The 20,337-nt window shown below is 41.3% G+C and overlaps 1 protein-coding gene across 1 annotated transcript; it reads right to left on the minus strand.

The window, feature by feature from the left end:
• Nucleotides 1-341: 341 nt before the first annotated feature.
• LOC118698300 (protein mono-ADP-ribosyltransferase PARP12-like) lies at nucleotides 342-16,240 on the minus strand. The gene is made up of 12 exons (XM_036401486.1): nucleotides 15,918-16,240; nucleotides 14,980-15,115; nucleotides 12,461-12,755; nucleotides 11,402-11,500; nucleotides 9,417-9,540; nucleotides 8,549-8,744; nucleotides 7,945-8,065; nucleotides 6,559-6,655; nucleotides 5,593-5,671; nucleotides 4,311-4,441; nucleotides 3,522-3,673; nucleotides 342-2,611 (listed from the first exon to the last, which is right to left on the minus strand). The coding sequence occupies exons 1-12, from the start codon at nucleotides 16,229-16,231 to the stop codon at nucleotides 2,343-2,345; spliced, it is 2,013 nt and encodes a 670-aa protein (XP_036257379.1). The 5' UTR covers nucleotides 16,232-16,240; the 3' UTR covers nucleotides 342-2,342.
• Between the last annotated feature and the right edge of the window lie 4,097 nt (nucleotides 16,241-20,337).

Raw genomic sequence — 20,337 nt, forward strand, 5'->3', positions numbered from 1 at the left:
CTTAAGTAGCCAAAAGAGATACTCCTCACTCAGAAAAAGAGGATCAATGTTACTTTTTGCCTGAAGTTTGCATTTAATGCAAACATCTCTTTAATGTGCTCGTTTCCAAATACAACCCAAACAGCTATAGAGGGACTCCTACTGCTTAACAACAACCTCTAAACTCACAAGTGTATTGAAATATTGTGATTTCAGTATTGAAAGAGAGAAAACCATCAGAAGAAATTTACTGGCTTGAGTACCTGTTTATTTACCATACACAAGAATGTTACCCCTGCAGTTTCAAAAGTGGATAACATGGCTACTTTTCTGTGATAATGGAGAAATAACAGACGACAAAGTACAACAACCAGGCATTTTATTCTCTGTTTTACTTACACTCATACACATACAAGAATCAAGTTAGAGGTTTTAAAAATACAATAAAAAATAGCAATAAAAATATTTCAACTTTTTGCCTGAAAAAGAATGTTTGTTTCAATTTTCTGGCAGAAGATTAACATGACTTTAGCTATCCTAGTTCTTACCTGAAATTCTGCTTATGTTCAGAGGAAGAAATTCCTACGACCAGTATTCTCATTTGCCATTAACATGTAGATGACCATGGTTTTTGTTTTGGCAGAAAAGCCTTATTCTGCACAGACAGGAAATCTTTCCTCCATAACTGTTATCCTCCTCAAGGAATGTACTATTTGCTGACAAGCTCATTTGCTGACATTAGATCTATCATTTATGCTCCATCACAAATCTTTCAAAAGAAGTAATACAGCAAATTTGCCTGTCCCTATTCTGTGTTTCACTGGGATTAAACACAAATAGGAGATATTTTCCTTTATGTATCATGCTGCTAGATTTGCAGTTTACAAAAAAAGGGGTCTGCCCAGCCTTACTCCAGCTAATCATGGCCAAGGTCCTGGCTCACATTGCTGAAGTAATAAAGCGTTACCCAGTGAACACGTGTCAATCATCATCCAGATGAGTTAAAAAGAAGTATACAGAATGTAGCTGAAGATGAGCTTTTTTAGGTCATATAGAAAGTATTTCTTAAGGCTTCTGCAGCACAGTATAGCTAACTTATAGCTACTTTAGCACATTATTTCTTATGATAAAGTATCTATCTATGCATCAGCAACTTTAATCTTAAAAAAATATTTGATAGCTCAAGTTTTTTGATTGCACACATGTAAGCTGACTGCTCAACACTATTATCTTCTTCTGATAGGAATAATTAAATATTCAACCTAATTTTCAGCTTTTAAAGGTTTCAGCTCTATGGCTGAAGACAACTTCCTAGGTAAGCATGTTTTTCTTGAAAGAAGTCCAATGACAGCTTGGTTACACAGGAAATCTGTGAATCTCCTCTCCTGCACTCAAAGAGGCAGAACACCTAATGAGAGACAGTCACTCACCATCCTCCCAGCAGCTCTAAGGGAACCATAAAGTTCATCCACAGAAACAAGGTACTGATAATCAAGCAGGACAAGCAGTATATCTCCCTCCTTAATATGGTACTAAATAACAGTGTGAGTTGCCTCCTCTGCTTCCTCCACTGCTCTGCCAGCACTCTTGTGTTTGTAGGCACAGTGAAAGTCATGAAAAACTTGTGTTCTCAGACATGAAATACAGTATTTATTTGATACAGTAAATCATCCGAGTCACACAGCACCAAGCAACCTCTGTTATGCTTGTATCTTTGGTAATTGTTTTAAATGAGAAACTCAATAAGTAAAAATAAGTCTGTTCTTTTTCAACAAGCAAGTTTAATTTTTGAGGGTTTGTTGGTGCAGATTAAGTAAGGACACAAAAAGAAGAGTGCTACTATGAATTTATGTAAGGAGTTGAGCACAGAGATTGCACAATCACAGTTGCAAACACCTGAATGTCTACTGTTACAGGAGATAGATTACTAAAAAACTGTATTTTATCCAGTTTTGAGTTAAAAGATAAACAGGTAGAGGGATAGCACCTCTGACCAATGAGCACATGTAAAGATCTATCCTGAAACAATAATTCAAAACTGTTTAAACTTGGCAGTCATGGCCAATCCTCATGCTACAACCATTAGCAATTTCTTCTACTAAATTTATGAAAGGCTCCCATAATGTAGGGTAATGTGAAAGCTGCTACAAATAGGATACAAAAACAGGATTTTAGGAATTCTAAAACATCCTCTATGTCTTTTTATGCCTTGTTTTCTATTACACAGAAAAGACAGAGAAAAAATGTTTCTGAACACTCACCTATCTGATCACACAGCTTCTTCAAAATCAATTTTTCTCTCTCAAGCCAAAACTAAGAAACTGTTTAAACCAGTTAAAACATAAGGATGACAGGTTTTGCTGCTATAGAAGTCTTGCTGATGCCTGGTATTCTATGAGATACTCTGGATAAATCTGCTGCTTCTCAAAGATGACAAAGATAGAAGGGTTTGAGGAGTTATTCACACAACTGTCATAGAATTTTTGGTTGTCCTTCATGGGAGGCCGAACATAATGAGAACTACCAAGAGTGAACTCCCCCACCAGCACTCGAGCCAGGAACATGGTCTTGGTGTTTGAGTCTGCCCCACAGTAGTTGTCAGAATAAGATGCATCCCTTGCAAAATAGCTGCCTGCAGAAGAGACACCAAGACAGAGTTTATAAGACACTAAAACAGCAGGAACAAAGTGATACTGTGTGAAAATGAATTAATAAAATCCATTAAGCAATTCATGAACTGCCTTTCCAAAGCCTTCACTTGTCCTCTATGTCCCTCTTAGTGGAAACAACCACTATGCACTTTTTAGTTTCACAGCACACATATTAAAAACCAATGTTTAAAATGTTATAATCTTCTAAAAGATTTCCTCCTGACCCTAGATGTCCACCTCCCCCACTATCACATTTCCTCTCCTGGCAGAGGCTACTAATATTCATCAGCACAGCTGGACTTGATGATCTTTTGGGTCCCTTCCATGCTCAAAATACACTGTGATTCTCTAACATTTCTGAGAGTTACAAAGTATTCCAGCAGAAAGGTGTGTAGTCAGCCAGTCAGCCTGTCTCAGCTATTCCACTTGACGTGCTGCTAATTCCTGTACACAGGACAAATAGAAGGCTATAATCTGCTAACAAGGCAAAAAACCTGTAACCAGAAAGGCATTTAGATTCTTGGAGGAAAGAAAATAAAAACAAAAAAAACCAAAACAATCAAAACAAACCAACAAAAAAACCCAGGCTGCTTTTCTGTAGGAGTTGGGAGAAACTGGAACAGCAGTAAGCCTGGAGTCTAGCAGAAACCATCCCTACAACTGACCTCTTCTAAGTCTGTCTTTTCTTGCAAGTACTTAGAGAGCAGAGGCCAAGGCCTTTTAGAGTGCCTTAGCTCCAAATGACCCAAATGAAACTCAGCTCTGTTGCCCACATCACAACATAGAGAAGCCCAGGACTGGCCAAGCACCATCTTGTAAACTTTACCCCTCTGCAGTGAGTACTGAGAATTTTTAGCAAGTCTAGGATTACTGAAAGAGCTGAAAAACAACCTTTGCCATAGACTGTCCCATGAAGGCCGCAGATTCTCCAGTCAAAGTTTTGCTGGCAGATGGCATCAATGTCTTTTTTACTGGTCCCATGAAATAAAAATCGCTCATCTGCAGCCTTTCCACCATTGCTCTTCTCCATTAGGTCCTTCTGCCTGCAATGAGAAGCAGAATCTCGCAGTTCCACAGTGGCTGTCCCCACAGGTTCCCACAGCCACTCAGAAACAATTTTACACAGAGTATATTCTGAGAATCTTTACAGTAATGCCTAATTTGGGCATATAAACATGCTTTCACATTATACATAAATGCTTTACTACAAATGCTTTTCTTTCCTTCACTGCCTTTGAAGAGAGAGGGAGGAATCTCAGTGTTATTTTTTTTTTCCCTGAACACAGGAGTTTCTATTAAGGCTTGCCCTCCATGAGTTTTGAATTTAATTTTGAAGGCTGTTTCAGTTTTGACCAGCTGCAAAACACTGTGCTAAATGTGTTTTGCTTCAAGGATTCACTGGAAGGAAGCTGTCATGGACACAGGCCTGGCAGAAGTCAGGAGCAAGGATTTCTCCCACACAGCCCTGAATCTGACTGTTCTAAGCTCTGTGTCTTGACTGAGCTTTGGGTTTGTCGATACCTCTTTATCTAAATGTTGATACTAGGTAGGTATTTCAGTGGGAGAGTGGTAGCAGAGGCATTTCAGGAATGCATGTTCTATCTTTAGCACAGCACATACAGCTAACTGCAGAAACAACAAACATCATGCATACACACCAGGGCAGTGTTCTACACTTACCATTGATACAGTTCCCAGAGGGATGGGTTCTGAACTCTACAAATCTTTTTAATAGCTGCTTTGGGCATTGTGCGCTGAAAGTCCACTTTGACTTTCTTGTATTCTTCAGAAGAACAGTCAAGCTCAATCAGCTGCAAGGAAAAGTTTGAAAAGTTACTTTTGCATGCTTTTGTGGGTCCAGATATATTGCATGCATCAAACGGTATCTAAATACATAGCAGAAATGAGCACATAAATAAGGAATTGAGAATTTATGATGTTGCAGAAAACCAGAGAATCTTTTTACTTTATACTCCTGACAGCCAGTGAACACAAACTGCACTCACTGCCTGTTGTGTTTCTAAATCAATTGGAAAGGCTTTAGTCGAACAATTTTAGGGAAAAACATGGTCACACTACTAAAAATCAGTTCCTTACATGACAGTTCTGATAGCATGCAAAGCTTACTTGCATATTTTTGTAGGAACATAAAAAATGTCAATGTTAGTCTTGTTTCTTAGTGACAACTTGTTGAGGATTTGCATTTTGCAAGTTAAGTGATTTTTGAGCATCAGATAATACCTTTTCTGTAGGCACAGTTATTAGAGTTGACAGAGGAGCTGGTGGAAGCAGAGAGGAAGTCAGAGAAAGTATGCCACACATATATTAACTAGGTGTGTTACAAGGGTAAAGAAGTTTACTTCACTGGAATGAATAATATAATAGTAAATGTAATAATAAAAGATCCTATCCTGAACAAGCTGCCATGAGAACTTGTGGAGTCTCTCTGGAGATATTCCAAACCTACCTGGACACAATCCTGTGTGACCTCCTCTGGGTGAACCTGCTTTAGCAGGGGAGTTGGTTTCTGTGATCTCCAGAGGTCCCCCTTCCAAGCCCAACCATTCTGTGAACTCCCCCAGTTTCAGCCTCATACAACAGCCTACAGCTAAGGGAAGGGCTACTCTGAAGTTCAGAGGCATCATTTACCTCTGTGATGCTTTCAGCACCTGTTGGGACTTCAAAACGGTGTATTTTGGGCACCAGTACCAGTCTTGTTAACACAGCAAATCTGACAAGCCAAGGGATTAATAGTAGCAATGGAAGTCTCTGCTGCCACAGTTTTACTGCCACCGTTTGTTTAAATCTGGGTCTAGTTTCACCTCCAGGTCTCTGCCCAGTGAGGTATCAAGTTTAAATTTACCAATACCTCTGTATTATGCTACATAGAAACACTGAACTTGTGATGGAACAAACCTTACATGACAAAACTGACAGAAAGAAAAACTAAAAAGCTCCAAACCTTGAATCCGAGTTCAGGCAGGGCAGATGTGTCCCAGTGAGCTGGAATGTTCTTAAACCCTTCTGTATGTTTAACGCCCCTGTAGATGATAGACATTACAAATAGACAATTAAAATAAAACTAAACATGACATTTTATGTACATATTATACTAAACATTTTTGTCAAGCTTAGGGAGAATATAGGCAACTGAAAATATTAAAAAATATTTCAAAACTGTCATTTCTGTTCTGCACATGAAAGTATTTGTTCCAAGTCATCGTGTCAAGACTTAGGTCAGCAAGCAAGATGCCAAATGAAAAAAAAGGAAATATATACTCTAAACTAAACACATAAGGATTTCTCTTGCAGAGTTGAATGTATATATAAAAGCTCTACTACACTACTGCATTCAGTATCACATCAGTATGACTGAAGCAGGATAGATAGAGCCCTCCCCCCTGTACTTACACCCAAATTTTAATTAGTGTGTTTAGCTGCTCTTTTCAGTGTTTCAGCAAGGACTGTGTGCTGCAAGGGAATGTGCAAAAATTGGCTGTTACATGCAACTCTATCTCCTTGCAGGCTCCCAGCATTTGCTCTACCTGTAACAACTACTGCTTTCCTTTCAGATTGTCTGGCTGCTCTCAAAAATATTTTTCTGAACTTGCACTTAGCTTTGAAAATTATTCATCTCAGAAAGAGCTAGTACACATAAACACACTGCTACATGTTGAATTATTTCCTACCTTTCCACACTTCCTGTGGCCAAGCCCAAATTTTCTTCACCACAGAGGTTCCTGAGTTGATTGAAAACTGCTGGCCAGGCTGCAACATGGCCCTGGCCAGACATGGTTGTAGGAAAGGTATGTCCCTTTCCCTCTCCATGTCTTTCACAATTGCCTTCTTCACTCTACTTGCACCCATGGAGTATTCAGCATTCACAAAGCACTAAACCCACCACCTCAGAATGAGCAGTTAGGTTTACCTGGCTTTTGTCTTTTCCACCTCTGCCTGAGAGACAAATTTAGGTCTTCTGCAAACCTTCCTCTCTGTTTTGTAGCGAAGGTTTTTCTGCATCATGGCTGGGGAAAAAAAAAAAAAACAAACAAAATCCCATGAACAATCAAAGATGTTTTTGAAAGCCTTCACACTACAGCCACATTTGTCACCAAGTTGTTTTGTCAAAAACATGGACAAAAAGGCTCCCTCCTCATTTTGCAACAAAGATACTTTTTTCCTACACTTAGTTGTAGATTTCAAACACTGTAAACACAACCCAACATCTATCACAGACCATTTATTTTTATTGACCACCAAGAGAAACGAGTCACAGCAATCTGAATTTTAGAGGCATTCCTTCTGGATCTTGGAAACTCTGCAGCTAGTGTGACATCATACTAACAATTAAGTCAGTGCCAGCCAGGACAATAAGGCCTCATCTTCAGAGCGAGATACACAGGAAAACAAACAAAAAAACCTCTTGACACCACCAAGCCTAGAAATTAACTTCTGAAAGACATCTACACTGCATATATTTGCCTAAGTTACTAAAAAAGCCCAAACCTTAGAAAAGGGATTGATTCACGATGCAATTTTCACTTCTAAGCTGGCCAAGATTTCCCAGCATTGCTGTTGATTGAATCACAAACAACACATATGTCCTTTCTGGTTTTTTGGTTTGAGGTTTTCGTGTTTGGCTTTTTTTCATGCAGAATGAGATAGTAATGAAAAGCTGAATCAAAGACAACTACACCAAACTGACAGTCCAGGCAGGCTGATTCTCATCACTGCTATACATAATTTTTGAAAAGGATGCCAGGAAAAGCAACATCTCAGAGAGGACAGTGCCATCACAAGTGGCTTATATTTCCTGAACTCTTGGGAAACACTTCTTCCTACCTTGACATAGTAAAGGTATTTTCTCAGCCTTTCCAGACAGGATGAAAAGAAAATATGTGCAAAACTCTTGCAATGCTAAGGATTGTCTGGATCCTACACCTTGTCCAAGTGTTTTTTCTTTTCTGCAAACCAGTGATTAAAGTAGAGCAGAAGCTGGCTTGTCAAGTCTTCTAGAAGTTCCTCACCATTTGTGTTGGTGCCAGCATCAGTGTCATACTTGGGACTTTCTGGCAGACATTTTGAAACCCTGCACAAGAACTCCTCAAAAATAAAAGCTTTGAAAGAACAGAATGCTACTCTGCTTATGTGAACAGCTCTTATCCTGAGAACTTTGATAGAAACTCTGTCTCTGTAAGCATTGCAATTCAAAGTCCAAATTTCTCTCTTCTATCTCCTGTAATGAGGTAATTCAGAACCACAAGATATCTGGGAGGGAAGGACAAAACAGAAAAACAAAACAAATGCAACCTACACACAAAATTTATTTCATATTCATGTCTTCCAGCTTTGAAGGTCATCTTTGGAGAACTTTCAGCCAAATAAGCTTTCTCCAGGTCATCACTGCAGACAGTAGCAGCTGCATGAAGATCATTCTGTCATGCCAAAAATAGAGAGAAAAAAAGTTTCTCCTGGTCTGTTATAGACAAGCAAGTCTAAAAACCAACAACTCTTGTATGTATGTTGGCTGCAGGATATATCAGCATATGAGAAATCCTTGATTTAGAGTGAGACATTCACCAACTAGACCAAGCAAGATGGCAGAGTACTACTGGAACGTCAGAGAAAGGGGCTTTTTTCAGAAGCAATGGAAAACATGTATTATTACTCTGATCCTATCTGACACGCCTCACTGAACAGTTATCTGATAATATTTGTGACACCAGTGATCAGTCCCCCACCAGAACCAATCAAAATCACAGGGAAAAGACCCCATTAGGCCTTTGATGTCCATCTGCACAGTATAAGTGAGAGGAAGAGGGAGACAAGAGAAGGGGAGGATATAAGCACTGTGCACTTTTCAGTAGTTCTGCACTTGTCACACAGCGTTATGAGCCTCTCCATTTCTCCACACTTACTTCTTTTCCATACTCCTGCCATGTGCCATATTCATCTTTCCAGTACCAGATCCATTCTGTTGTAAGGATGAAGTGAGGGGGTTTGGTCACAGAGGAGGCTGTAGAAAGACGTCTGACTTTTTTCAACCCACTGCACATGTAATGAAAACAGATACTGAACGGGAAAAGGAACTCTTCAGTAAAAGCAGAATCAAATCTATAAAAAAAAGGAGGCAAAAAAAATCAGAACTGTTTGTGAAGCTTTACTCATAGATTCACAAGCCCACTACTAATTTGCAAATTAAGTCAATCTCACCCAAAAGCAGAACACAAAGGTGCACTCTTCACTACAATGTGTGCTTTGCACCCTGCACTTTTCACAACTCTGTATGCTAGCTCTGTTTCCTGTTTGTACATATTTTGCATTACAGTACTATGTCCCACATTGGGTCTGTGGGCAATGATCATAACCCACTCCTAAATTAGTGAGTTACATGGAATGAAGAGAAACATTGGAAAACAGGCACTGCCTTCTTCTTGCTGACCAGCTGTATTCTAAAGAGAACACTGACATAACTTAACACGGGCTTCAAAGAGCCTGTAACATAAGAGGATTTTCCAGCATGGGATGTGGCATACTGGGATGAGCCCTTTCCAATACTCTCTTTATGCTATATAACCAGTTCCAAACTCTGAAAGGTATTTCCATATTCTTCACATGCTCTGCTCCCAAGAAGGGGGCAAATCTCATGCAAAGTGAGGTCAGTAGAAAAATGCCAAATAAAGATACTTATGCAATGACTACATTAGAATTGCAGTAATTTATAGCCACTAAGGATCTGGTACAATACAGCAAACTCCAAACATAAATTTTTATAAGAGTTTATACCTGACGTTTTTTGGGTCACAATATGCATCTTCAATTTCTTCCATATTCCTGAAGTCCTTCCAGGTATTACCCTCAGAGTACTGCCATCTATATGGCAAGTGAAAATGGCTTCTGATACACTTTTCTGTAAAAGTTTAAAAAAAAAAAAAAAAAAAGAGAAGTAGGAGATGCATTATTTTGACAGGCTATGAGAGAACTCCAACATTTCAGGGCTGTGTACCCAGCTGGTGAAATCATCAAAGGGATAGCTAGGAAAGTGGCACCATTACAAGCAATAGTTCAAAAATTTTCAGCATAAGCAAGTAACACTTGAATTTTTGGGCTTAGGTAGACGTTCAGTTTCTGTACGTACTAGACTCTCTTTGCACATTAAAATTGTGCAGATCATTCTCAAAGAGACAAAAAATGATCACAGGCTCCTACAAGGCTATTATTTAATAAATAGAAAATAAAGTGTATTTATGATTAACCACTAAATCACAACGTGGTATGACTGAGGAAAAAACCAAAGCCCAGCAGTGCTTAGTTGTAAGATAGGAGAAGGACTGTCACTGTTTAATTTCAGATGGTAACTAAGTACAACACAGCCACTTCCATTTCTTTCAGTGAGATGGGGAGAACAGGAAAAAGGTTAATCTGTGGGCTGAAGTCAGAACAGTTTAGTAACTGAAACAAAATACAATATAGCAAGCACAAGTACATATACATACACTCTTGTATATCTATAAGGAAGCTAACAAAAAGTGAGAGAGAAATAAAGCCCAAGACACACAAGTGATGCACACTATGATTGCTCACCACCCACTGACTGATGCCCAGCCCCTTCCAAGCAGCAATCAGCCCCTCCCAGCCAACTCCCACAGTTTATAGGCTGAGCATGATGTTCTAATGGTATGGAATAGCCCTTTGACAAGTTCAGGTCAGCTGTCCTGGCCATGCTCCTTCCCAGCTTCCTGTGCACCTCCTCATTGGCAACACACGGGCAGCTGAAAAATTCTTGACTTTGGGTAAGCACTACTTAGCAACAACTAAAGCATCAGTGTGCTACCAATGTTATTTTCATACTAAATCCAAAGCACAGCACTGTACTGCCTTCTAGGAAGAAAATTAACTCTGTCCCAGCTGAAAGCAGGGATGTATCCACCACGTATTCCATATTATTTACACCATGTCTAGGTCCCGCACCTTCCAACACAAGCCAGTTAACCATCATCACCTCCTTTGATAAACACACAGACATCATTCCTTTAGTCTCAAAGTCCTTTGCCCTTCAGTAATTCTCCAAGAGATCCTGGTCCCACAAAGAAGAGCAACGGTAGCAGTGAGCCAGGTATCACAAACGTTACAAGGGTTCAAAGTGTCAGTGGGCAGTCACTCCTCAACGGGAGTGAGGGTGACATCACCAGTGCACGTGTGCATAAACCCCAGGGCAATTTCCACAGAACAAAAGGAAACTTAACTCCAGGGAAAGTCAAGGAGAAATTGCACCACACCTTCCTACGAGGAGGCATTCAGTACACAGGTCAAGAACATCAAGAAAAAAAAGGATGACAAAAAATCAACAGAAACCTGGCAAAGCAGCCTTGCTCCTGGACACCTTGGAACATTTTGAAAGGGAAACAGCTAAGACAGATGGAACAGAAGAATACCAGAAGAAAAAATGTAGAATTCAGAGTATCTTTCATATCTTTCCTGTTTGGAAATGTGACTCTTATCATTCTGCAATCCCTTAGGTAAACACAGGTGGAGTAGCCAATCTTCAGCACAAGCAAAACAAAACATCTCCTTTGTTTGGTGTGCCAGGTCAAATGCTTTCCTGCAGCAGTCAAGACACTTTCCTACAGCAGTGAGATTTAACTACACATAAGCAGAAACTCACAGAAAGTTTCCCCTTTCTGTGAAAGATGTGTATCATTTCCTCTTTATGACAACAGAAAAATAGGCTGGACTTGACACAGTGTGCACTGATACTTGAGACAACCTACCTTTAAAGCCACAACTTCTGTACAGATGATGTAAACATATCTGTTCTGATTCGTCCTCCTTTGAAGTTGAGGAATTCCGTCTAGTGCTGGGTTTTCCATCTAGAAGGAGGAATTGTAACTATTAACACACTTCAGATCAACAATGCCTCTTAAAAGTGCTCCTATCCCTAGGGAAGAAGCCTAAAGGCAATGTTTGTAACCACCTAACTGCACTCTGCCCCAGAAAGACGAGGAAGCCTTTGATAAATATGTATACTCAAAAGTCCCCTCCCTGTATCCATCCTTTCTGAACTTGATTTCCCTGTAACTGCTGAATTCCTCAGACACAGATTTTAGCTATCCCCACAAAACGAGAATAGAATCCAATGCCTTTATACTTCCACATGGACTTGAGTTAAATGTGCATTCCACAGCTGGTCACACTGGCAGCCATAAAATACAAAGTTTCAAAATCTGATACTTCTGTAAATTAAAGCACATTACGGAAAGGAAGAAGGAACTGCAGGCAGAAGAGCAGAGATGAGCATACACACTAGAATTCTCCATTATGTTATCCTTTTTTTCCCCTTCTAAACCATACTTAAATTACAATTCTAAAGAACTTCAAAAGAAAAGTGCAAACAAAATATTATATTATCACTTCCAAGAAATCACTAGGATAGTGTTTGTGAATTCTTGTGCCAGAATTAATCACTGCATTAAAGAAAAACAATTAAATAGTTTATATAATCAGACAACCACCACTCCTATTCTTAAACAGGTCTCTACCTTTACGTATTTTACCTAAAAAAGTCCAAAATTATAGAGCTCCCTACTTCGAGTTCTGTTACACTTATTTAACCCCAAGCCTGAGATTTTTATAAACACCAGCACTCTATTTCTTAGGAACCTCTCTTCACTTCACTTGTCAAGACAAAGATCTCTGTCAATGAGATAGGTACAAGGTCTGTCCTTGTACACAAATCAATATGTAAATTCAGTTTTCTTAATGATACCAGTGAAAACATTAAATTCACTACCATGACTCTTCTGATGTATTCAAAAGATGATATTATTTACCTTTGCATGGTGAAGATTTGGCATCTTCTATGTCATACATGTTTCTGTTGCCATTTTTTATGTCATACATGTTTCTATAAGTGGAAGGTAGTTTCTTGATAATGTCTGAGCTCATCCCCTGTTTCTCCAGTTTCTCAAAACATTCTGGATTTAGTAAGTCATGGGACCGTTTGCAGCTGCTGCCAAATCTGCACTGACCCCGCAAAAAGTACTGGCAAACATGAAGTTTGGTACAGGATGTTTTAAAGGAACAAGATCCATGAGGTCCATCGCCTTTGTTATAATGCAAGCAGACCTTGGGAAGGAGAAGAAAAAAAGAATTTAAACGCCAAAGTACAATGTGCTCATTTAGACTGTTTGAATCCATGATTTTTAGGTTTTTTATGGCTACAATGTGCATACATTTGCTTTTGAAAGAAACATTTCTTCTTTTTTTTTTTCCAAATGATTACTTGATAGCTTTTCCTTTGCCCTGCTAATGTTTAGAAAGATCTTTCAAAAGACAACATTCTTACAGACAATCTCAAGATGAGATTTAGTGCTAAATCACACTTCTAATTTTCTTGTTTTGGAGGTTTTTTGACCCCAACTTGATGGTAAGAGGTACTGAATCTGGCTGGGATGTCTTGGGTAGATGGTTGTTAATTGTTGCCCCGAGATGGATAGGATGTCTCTGCTTCGGCCCGCGCAACTGAAGAACAAGTCAGAGCTCTTAGCTTTTCGGTCTTGAGGTTGTTTATTAATGCTTATCTATAAAATTTTCTTCTTGCCCAGCTGAAATCTGCTCTGCAGGGCAGCCACAGGCACTCTGACCGCCCCCAAGGCGGTGTTGTCCTTTTATACCACAAACTACATATAACATATTTACACTTAATTCCCAATACCTATCACCTATGTTAGACAGTGCACTTCTACTCTAAACCAAGTGCCAACATCACTGCAGAAAATGGAGAACAGGAAGAAGAAGAAGAAAGGCTAGACACACCCAGATTCCTCCATCTTGTCCCCATAACCCCCATTCCAAAAATCCTAAAATCTACATTTTCACCCCGTGATAATTTCATTATTATACTATTCAAACTTCTGTGACTTTCATGTCCTCACACAAAGCTGGTAACTTGCTCCAGGGGTCATAATCAAATCCCCAGGTGTTCTGGGCTGCATGCCAGGGTCTCTGAGCCCCCCGGCGGGGTCCTCGGCACCTCTGGACACCCGGAGGGATGCACTGAGCTCTGACAGGGATGGAGTTAACTTTCTTCATAGCAGACCATACCACAATGTGTTTTGGGTTTGTGACCAAAACAGTGTTGATAACACAACTTTTTGGTCTGTTTGGGTCAGCTGTCCTGGCCATGCTCCCTCCTGGATCCTTGTGCCCCTCCTCACTGGCAGAAGAGCAGGGGAAGCTGAAAAGGCCTTGGCTGAAGGCAAGCACTCAGTGGGTTGCCAGTGTGATTTTCATATTAAATCCAAAACACAGCCCTGTTTATGATACCAGTAAGAAAATTAACTCTATCTCAGCTGAACCCAGAACAGATAAACACCACACAGCCTCTCACTCACTCCCTCCAGGGCTGAGATAAACACAGTTTAATATGGCATAAAAAGAAGAGGAAATAATAATGATGATAAAAGAGCAGACAAAACAAGCGATGCACAATGCAACTGCTCACCACTCACTGACCAAAGCCCAGCCAGTCCCCACCAGTGTGGCACCACCCCTGGGCCACCTCCTCCCCACTCCACTGTTCAGAATGATGTCATATGGTAAGCAGTATCCTTTTGTCCAGTTTGGGGCAGCTGTCTTGGCTGCATTCCCTCCCAGCTTCTTGTGCACTCTGAGTCTACAGGCTAGCAGGGCAGTATGAAAAGCTGAAAAGTCCTTGACTTAGAGCAAGCACTGCTCAGCAAAAACTACAGCATGTTATCAACATTGTTCTCACCCTGAATGCAAAACACAGCATTGTACCAGCTACTAGAAAGAAAATTAACTTTATTCCAGCAAAAACTAGGAAATAGTGCAAACTGGACAAAGGGATATTCCATGCCACATAATGTCATTCTCTAAAAAAATTAATAATAGTGGAGAAGGGGACAGAGGGAAGGTGAAAGAAAGGGGAGATAGGTCCTTCTTCCAAGGTAGCACTTGCTCAGAGACTTACTGGGCATCAGTCTGCTTTGAGGTGGTGAAGCAGAAATGTCTTGCAACACTTCTCCCTGCCTTCCTCTCCTTTCAACACTGTCTTTATCTCCATTCACAGGTTTTGCCACTTTAGTTCTTCTTGTTAATGCTCACCTCCTCTGCTTGTGACGGGAGTGAGGAGTGGGTGAGGGACTGTTCAAGAGCTTAGCTGCCAGCCAGGGTCAACCCACCACAGGTGATAACAGAGGATGCAGATTTTTAGATTTGCATTAAGCTAACTAAATTGACCCCCAGTATCTCCATCTCTGTCAAGCCTCATCCACATTGTAATGCTCACTGAAACACAAGACTGAGAAGCTGTTACAGTAATACTCACCTCTGGTAAGAGGGAAGGGTCATTTTGAAGCAGAAGCTGGCAAAGTTCATCATGGTTTAAATTCTCAAGTCCATATTGCTTTAGAACACGGAGATTGTGGTCTGAGTGGAAGCTGTGAATAAACCTGCATCCCTTCCTAGAACTCAAAAAACCCACGATCAAAATGACTGGCATTATTTTGACACCCCATGGGCATTACACTGAACAGTTGGAAAAGCACACCACATTAGCTAGGCTCAGAAAAATCCATATTGCTCCTCTATAAAGCCATTATGTGATTTGCAAAGCAGATTACATAATTACTGAGGATAATTGCCATGCTACTTCTGATTCACAGTCATTATAGTCTCAGTGCACACTGACAATATCCGCACTTTTTTGACCTGCAGCTCACAACCACAAAACCAACAAAGCTCCAGAGCAACACCCCCTCTCAGCTGATGAGTGCATCCACCAGGGTCCCACAGCTCAGGGGCATGTGGAGACACTCAGCTCTAGCTCATTGCCCAGGGTCTCACAGCACAGGGACCTGAGGGGACACTCAGCTCTAGCTCATTGCCCAGGGTCTCACAGCACAGGGATGTGCCACAAAGTTCATAATGGTTTAAATTCTGCAGCACAGGGACCTGAGGGGACACTCAGGTTTAGCTTATTCCCCAGGGTCTCACAGCACAGGGACCTGAGGGGCCTCAGCTGTCCCCTGGCACGGCCCTGCCCACGGGCAGGGAGCGCCAGGGTGATGAGCCGGGGAGGAAGTGCTGCGACCCAAAGCTGTGAAACCACTGCCTGCGTCTGCCTCCTTTGCAACAACACACACAAATAAATAAAAGCGGACGGGCAGTGAGCATCTCCGACGCGGAAAGGTCTTTACTGAGAGCTCCTTTCCCTGAAGGGGCACACCGAGCCCCCCGCCATGGCGGCCGCCCCTCGCCCCTCACCTGGCCAGCTGGTTGCGGCAGAAGCCCTTCAGGTGGTACTTGCAGATGTGCAGCTGCCCGCACTGGCCCGGGCAGCCCGCGACGTGCTCCGGGCACAGCCGCACGGGGCTGGTGGCCACCACCACGGCCACCTCGGCCTCCGCCGCCGCCGCCCGGCCGGGCCGCCGCACCAGCGTGAAGCGCTGCGCGTCCCGCAGCACGGCCGCCAGCTGCTCGGCTGAGGGCCGGCTCGGCAGCCGCCGCTGCAGCTCGCCCTGCTCCAGGCAGCCGCCGCTGGAGCACAGCACCCGCAGCGCCTGGATGGCCAGCGCCATGGCTTTCTCGGGAAGCCCCGCCCGGCAAAGCTACGGAAACGGAAACGAAAGTGAAAGAACCCGAGAGGGAGCGGGGCCGCCTCGGCCCGGAGTCGGCTCTGCCGCCGCAGGGGAGTGGTTTGCTCTGGGTGAGCCGGCGGCGGTGCCGGGGCACGGCCCTTCGCCTCCCTCCTCCGCCTGACTTTTAGACTATATTGACCGTTCTCAATCACACGTCACCGAAAAGGGATGGTAGCTGGGAGGTCACACATTTCCTGTAGGAAAAAGCAGGCGCAGGGATGAATGAAGCATCAGCCAGGTGAATGGAGCTTCACTGCTTGAGTTACAGAGAGAAGGCTGGTGTCTGAATTCTGCCGTCAAAAACATCTCAGTTTAAGGTTTCTGACCTGTGCCACTTTTCTGACGATACATCGTGAAGGCTGCTCTCACACTCCTTTCGTTTCAATATCTAAATTAAAAGCTCGGTCATGGTCACACATCTGGACACACAGCTGCCCTGCTTGCAGTGCTCACGGTGGTACACCACGGCTTCTGCCTGCCCAGCAGCCACGGCATCAGTGTGGCCATCAATGTCCTCACCCTCTAGGAACTCACAAACTCTTCAGAAGGGTGCCCATCTTTTAGTTAAGTGCCTTTGTTTGGGTCGTTTTGGCACTCCTGCATCACCGTCACTCAGAAGCGTACTTTAAATGGCGGCACAGCAATGATGCAAAGTGCCATCAGTTCAGTCAGACTAGCAGTGGAAGGCATGGGGACTCTGACCGATGGTGGCTCTCAGTGAACAAAAGTCCTGCCTCCTTCCTTCTTTTGCCAGTCCTGTTCTGTTGTGCCTTTCCCACTGTCTCGTCTTACTTCCTGCTTGCCCTGTGAGATCGGGAAGGAAATGACAAAAAGTAGAATCTAGACAAGCGCACTGAATGGAAAAACAGCTCTACTCAGTCAAGGTACAGGTACAGGTTAATAGAGATCTCTCTGTAGCTTGCCTGTGACAGGCTGTCAGCAAATGTTTATGTGAAAAAATGCGTATTTTATGATTGGCTTTTTGCAAATATTGAAATGAATATTATATGTGTTATGTTAGAAAGTTATGCTGTATTAATTCTCTTAAGTAATGTGTTAAATATAGTTTTAGGGTATAACATAATGTTGAAATAGAAACTATGCTGTGTAAGATACTTTTTTTAAAGAGAGGACTTGCATCGAGATAACAGCCACAGGACACCTAAATCTTTCAGAGAAAAATAATTTATTGCTCCGTTATCAGAAGAAACTTAGTTCTTCCTGCCTTGTTCAGCCCTGAAGACACCATTAGGGTTCAGAGGAAGAAGCTGACACTGACCAGAGAGAATCCTGTGTTTGAATGGAATTTATGCATCATGTACGAGGTGTATGAATATGCAACAGGCTATTGCTTTTAAGGGTTAATCCTCTGTTAACGTGTGTCCTATTTCAGGCTTATTTTGCCCAGAAAAAGGTACCCAGACTGTCTGTAACTCTTTGTTTTTATTGTCTCATATTGTCCTAATCCTAATTGTCCAAATTTTTATTACTCTAATTATATTGCTATTTTTATAACCATTTTATTACTATTAAACTTTTAAAAAAATTAAAAACAAGTGATTGGAGTTTTTTACAGTTTAGGAGACAACATGAGAGGCTGGAGTGTCACTTGTTCTATGGAAGTAATTCCATAGCTTGGACTGTCTTTGTCATCCTTTCTTCCTAAGGACAGTCTTTACTTGAGGGGCAGACCTGCAGATGGCAACATTTGTCATTGATGGTCACCTGGTGGTAAGGCAATTCAAAAAGAGAGATCACACAGCACTGCAGTGATTCACAGTATCACAGAACAGCTGAGGTGGAAAGAGGCCATAGGAGCTCATCTGGTCCAAACCCAAATCCAGCTTTTTCATCACTGAAAGAGAATAAGAGTGGAAGTTTCCTAATTTTGGTGTTTTGTCTAATGATCTCAAATTATTGGATAGCTGTATACTGCCCCATCAGTAGGAAATGTCTTGACTGAACCAAAACTCAGGGAACCCTTTAGCATAAAAAACGTTGAAGCAGCATTGTACTTGATAACTCTCATTCTCCCCAGCATTCATTTACTTTTTCTGACCCAAAATCCATCCTAATGAACCAGCTCCCAACTTTTTACATCTTAAAGATCTGTACCTGTATCACTGTGCTGTCCAGGTAGCTGTTTCAACTGCCTTTCACACTTTTTTTCCTCATGCATCTGAAAAACCCCATTCATTTGGCAGAAATAAAGTTTTTTAATGATAAAATTGATATGAATGATTACACCAATGTCAACATTATATAGAGAGAAAGAAGAGCAGTGTAAGATCAGGGTTAGAGGGGTGTTTTCAGGTAGCTTTACAGCAAATTAATTCCAAAGTGTTGGTGTGTGTATTACAGGGAAGTTCACATAGCTGTTCCTGCTTTGCAGGAACTCCTGAGTGAGTTTTTTGAGGCTCTATCATTCTGTGTCTTTCTCATGGAGAACAAAAGTAGAAATATGAAAACAAGCAATGATTGATGCAGAGAGAATGTTTGCAGAGATGCCTTTGAATTACAGCACCTTCCCATGCCTGAATTCATGCCCAAAATAAATCATAGCTTATTCTTTCTCACACAAGTTTCTTGTAGTTTATTTTGTGACATGTTCCTCAGGAAGAATAAAAGTACCCCTTTGATTTGATAGAACTTCCCCACCTGTGAATTATATATAAGCAAAATTGTACTTTCTTCTTCAGAAGAAGAATTATCAGCTAACAGAAAAGTCAATTTTCATTTGTAAAATGAAGTGTCATTAGACATGAAGGGCACCTAGGGCAAGTGGCTCCTCTTCACCTCTCAAATACTGTAAATTAAAGGTAAGGCTGTTTTCTTAAATGTCATTGTAATATAATTGCATATGAGCTATTCTGCCTACAGGTAATGACTGTTGTGCACATTGGTCCTGAAATAAGCTCCCTCTAAGCAGTTCCTAAAGCTTCTGAACAGCTGCTGTACTCAGAGCATGTGGGGTTTTAATAATTGTGGGACTTCAGGTACTGCAATTTCAGTGAGCCACCTTTGTTAAAATCTGATGTATTGTGCTATGAAAACTTTACTTTAGAAATTAGCAGATGTCTGTCGTTAGACTAATATCTTTACTTTTAAGAACAGTTTATAGATAATTGTGTTAATGGGAACTGTTGCATCATTTCTTAATCTTATTTGCATCAATATTCAAAATGTAGTAATTTTATGATTTTCCTGTGAATTTTCATATGCATCTTTAAAACATCCACTGTTGTTATGGTGCATGGTGCTTCCACTTCCCACCCCATCCACGTGTTTCAGTCTTTTCCCAGATAGCATGGTGAAACTTCTAGCTTTACATTGTCTGTCATGGGAGATGATGTAAGGAAAATTGGCAGAAGACAGAAGGCAGGATATATTCTTGATATGTTTGCTTGCAGGTGTTTTTGGTTGCCTGTCAACCTACATTTAAACACACAATTGAGGGTTAGTTGTTGTCCCAGTGATGGTCTGACAACATGGTTAAACACAGCTAAACTTTCCATTCTTTTGTCTGCAACTTGTTGGTTTATAATGGTTTGTATTTGCTATTTATCTAGCACATATAATTTATATATGTCCCTTTTCTGGGTTAAGTATAGGTGTCCCATCCTCCTTGGATAAAATCCAATTGGTAGAATTTTATCCCAAGGAGTTGGTATGTTGGGATTCCACGTTTAATTTGTTCTTTGATCAGAATTGTTTTGAGTGTTTTATCTGAGGACCTTGCAGTCTTTGGGCTTGTACAGTTGGAATCTGTCCCATCAACCTGTTGTTTTTGTGTGCTTCTCTAATTTCTTCACTTACAGCTAGTGTTTCTGAAATCTGTACTAATTAACAGCATATGGAGCTTATTGAATCCCTAGAGCCTCCAGTGACATGCTAACCTAAAAATCAACCATCCAACAGGTAACACATGCACCCACAACTTGAAAGCAAGAAACAGGAAACTCGGTTCTGTTGCAGTGTGTGAATAGCACCAGACTGTGGGGCTGTTGGCTGTCCCAGGGATCTTGTAGCCTCTGCAAAGAGCAGGA

This window comes from Molothrus ater, chromosome 5 (genome assembly GCF_012460135.2).
Source record: "Molothrus ater isolate BHLD 08-10-18 breed brown headed cowbird chromosome 5, BPBGC_Mater_1.1, whole genome shotgun sequence".
NCBI classification, from domain to species: domain Eukaryota; kingdom Metazoa; phylum Chordata; class Aves; order Passeriformes; family Icteridae; genus Molothrus; species Molothrus ater.

Excerpts from the sequence above, each read along its gene's own strand:
- LOC118698300 (XM_036401486.1), bottom strand. The coding sequence starts at position 16,231 with ATGGCGCTGGCCATCCAGGCGCTGCGGGTGCTGTGCTCCAGCGGCGGC. Across the intron at positions 5,672-6,558 it reads GTGGAAAAGACAAAAGCCAG|GGGCGTTAAACATACAGAAG; the intron begins GTAAACCTAACT and ends TATCATCTACAG. Across the intron at positions 3,674-4,310 it reads CTCTGGGAACTGTATCAATG|GCAGAAGGACCTAATGGAGA; the intron begins GTAAGTGTAGAA and ends TTCTCATTGCAG.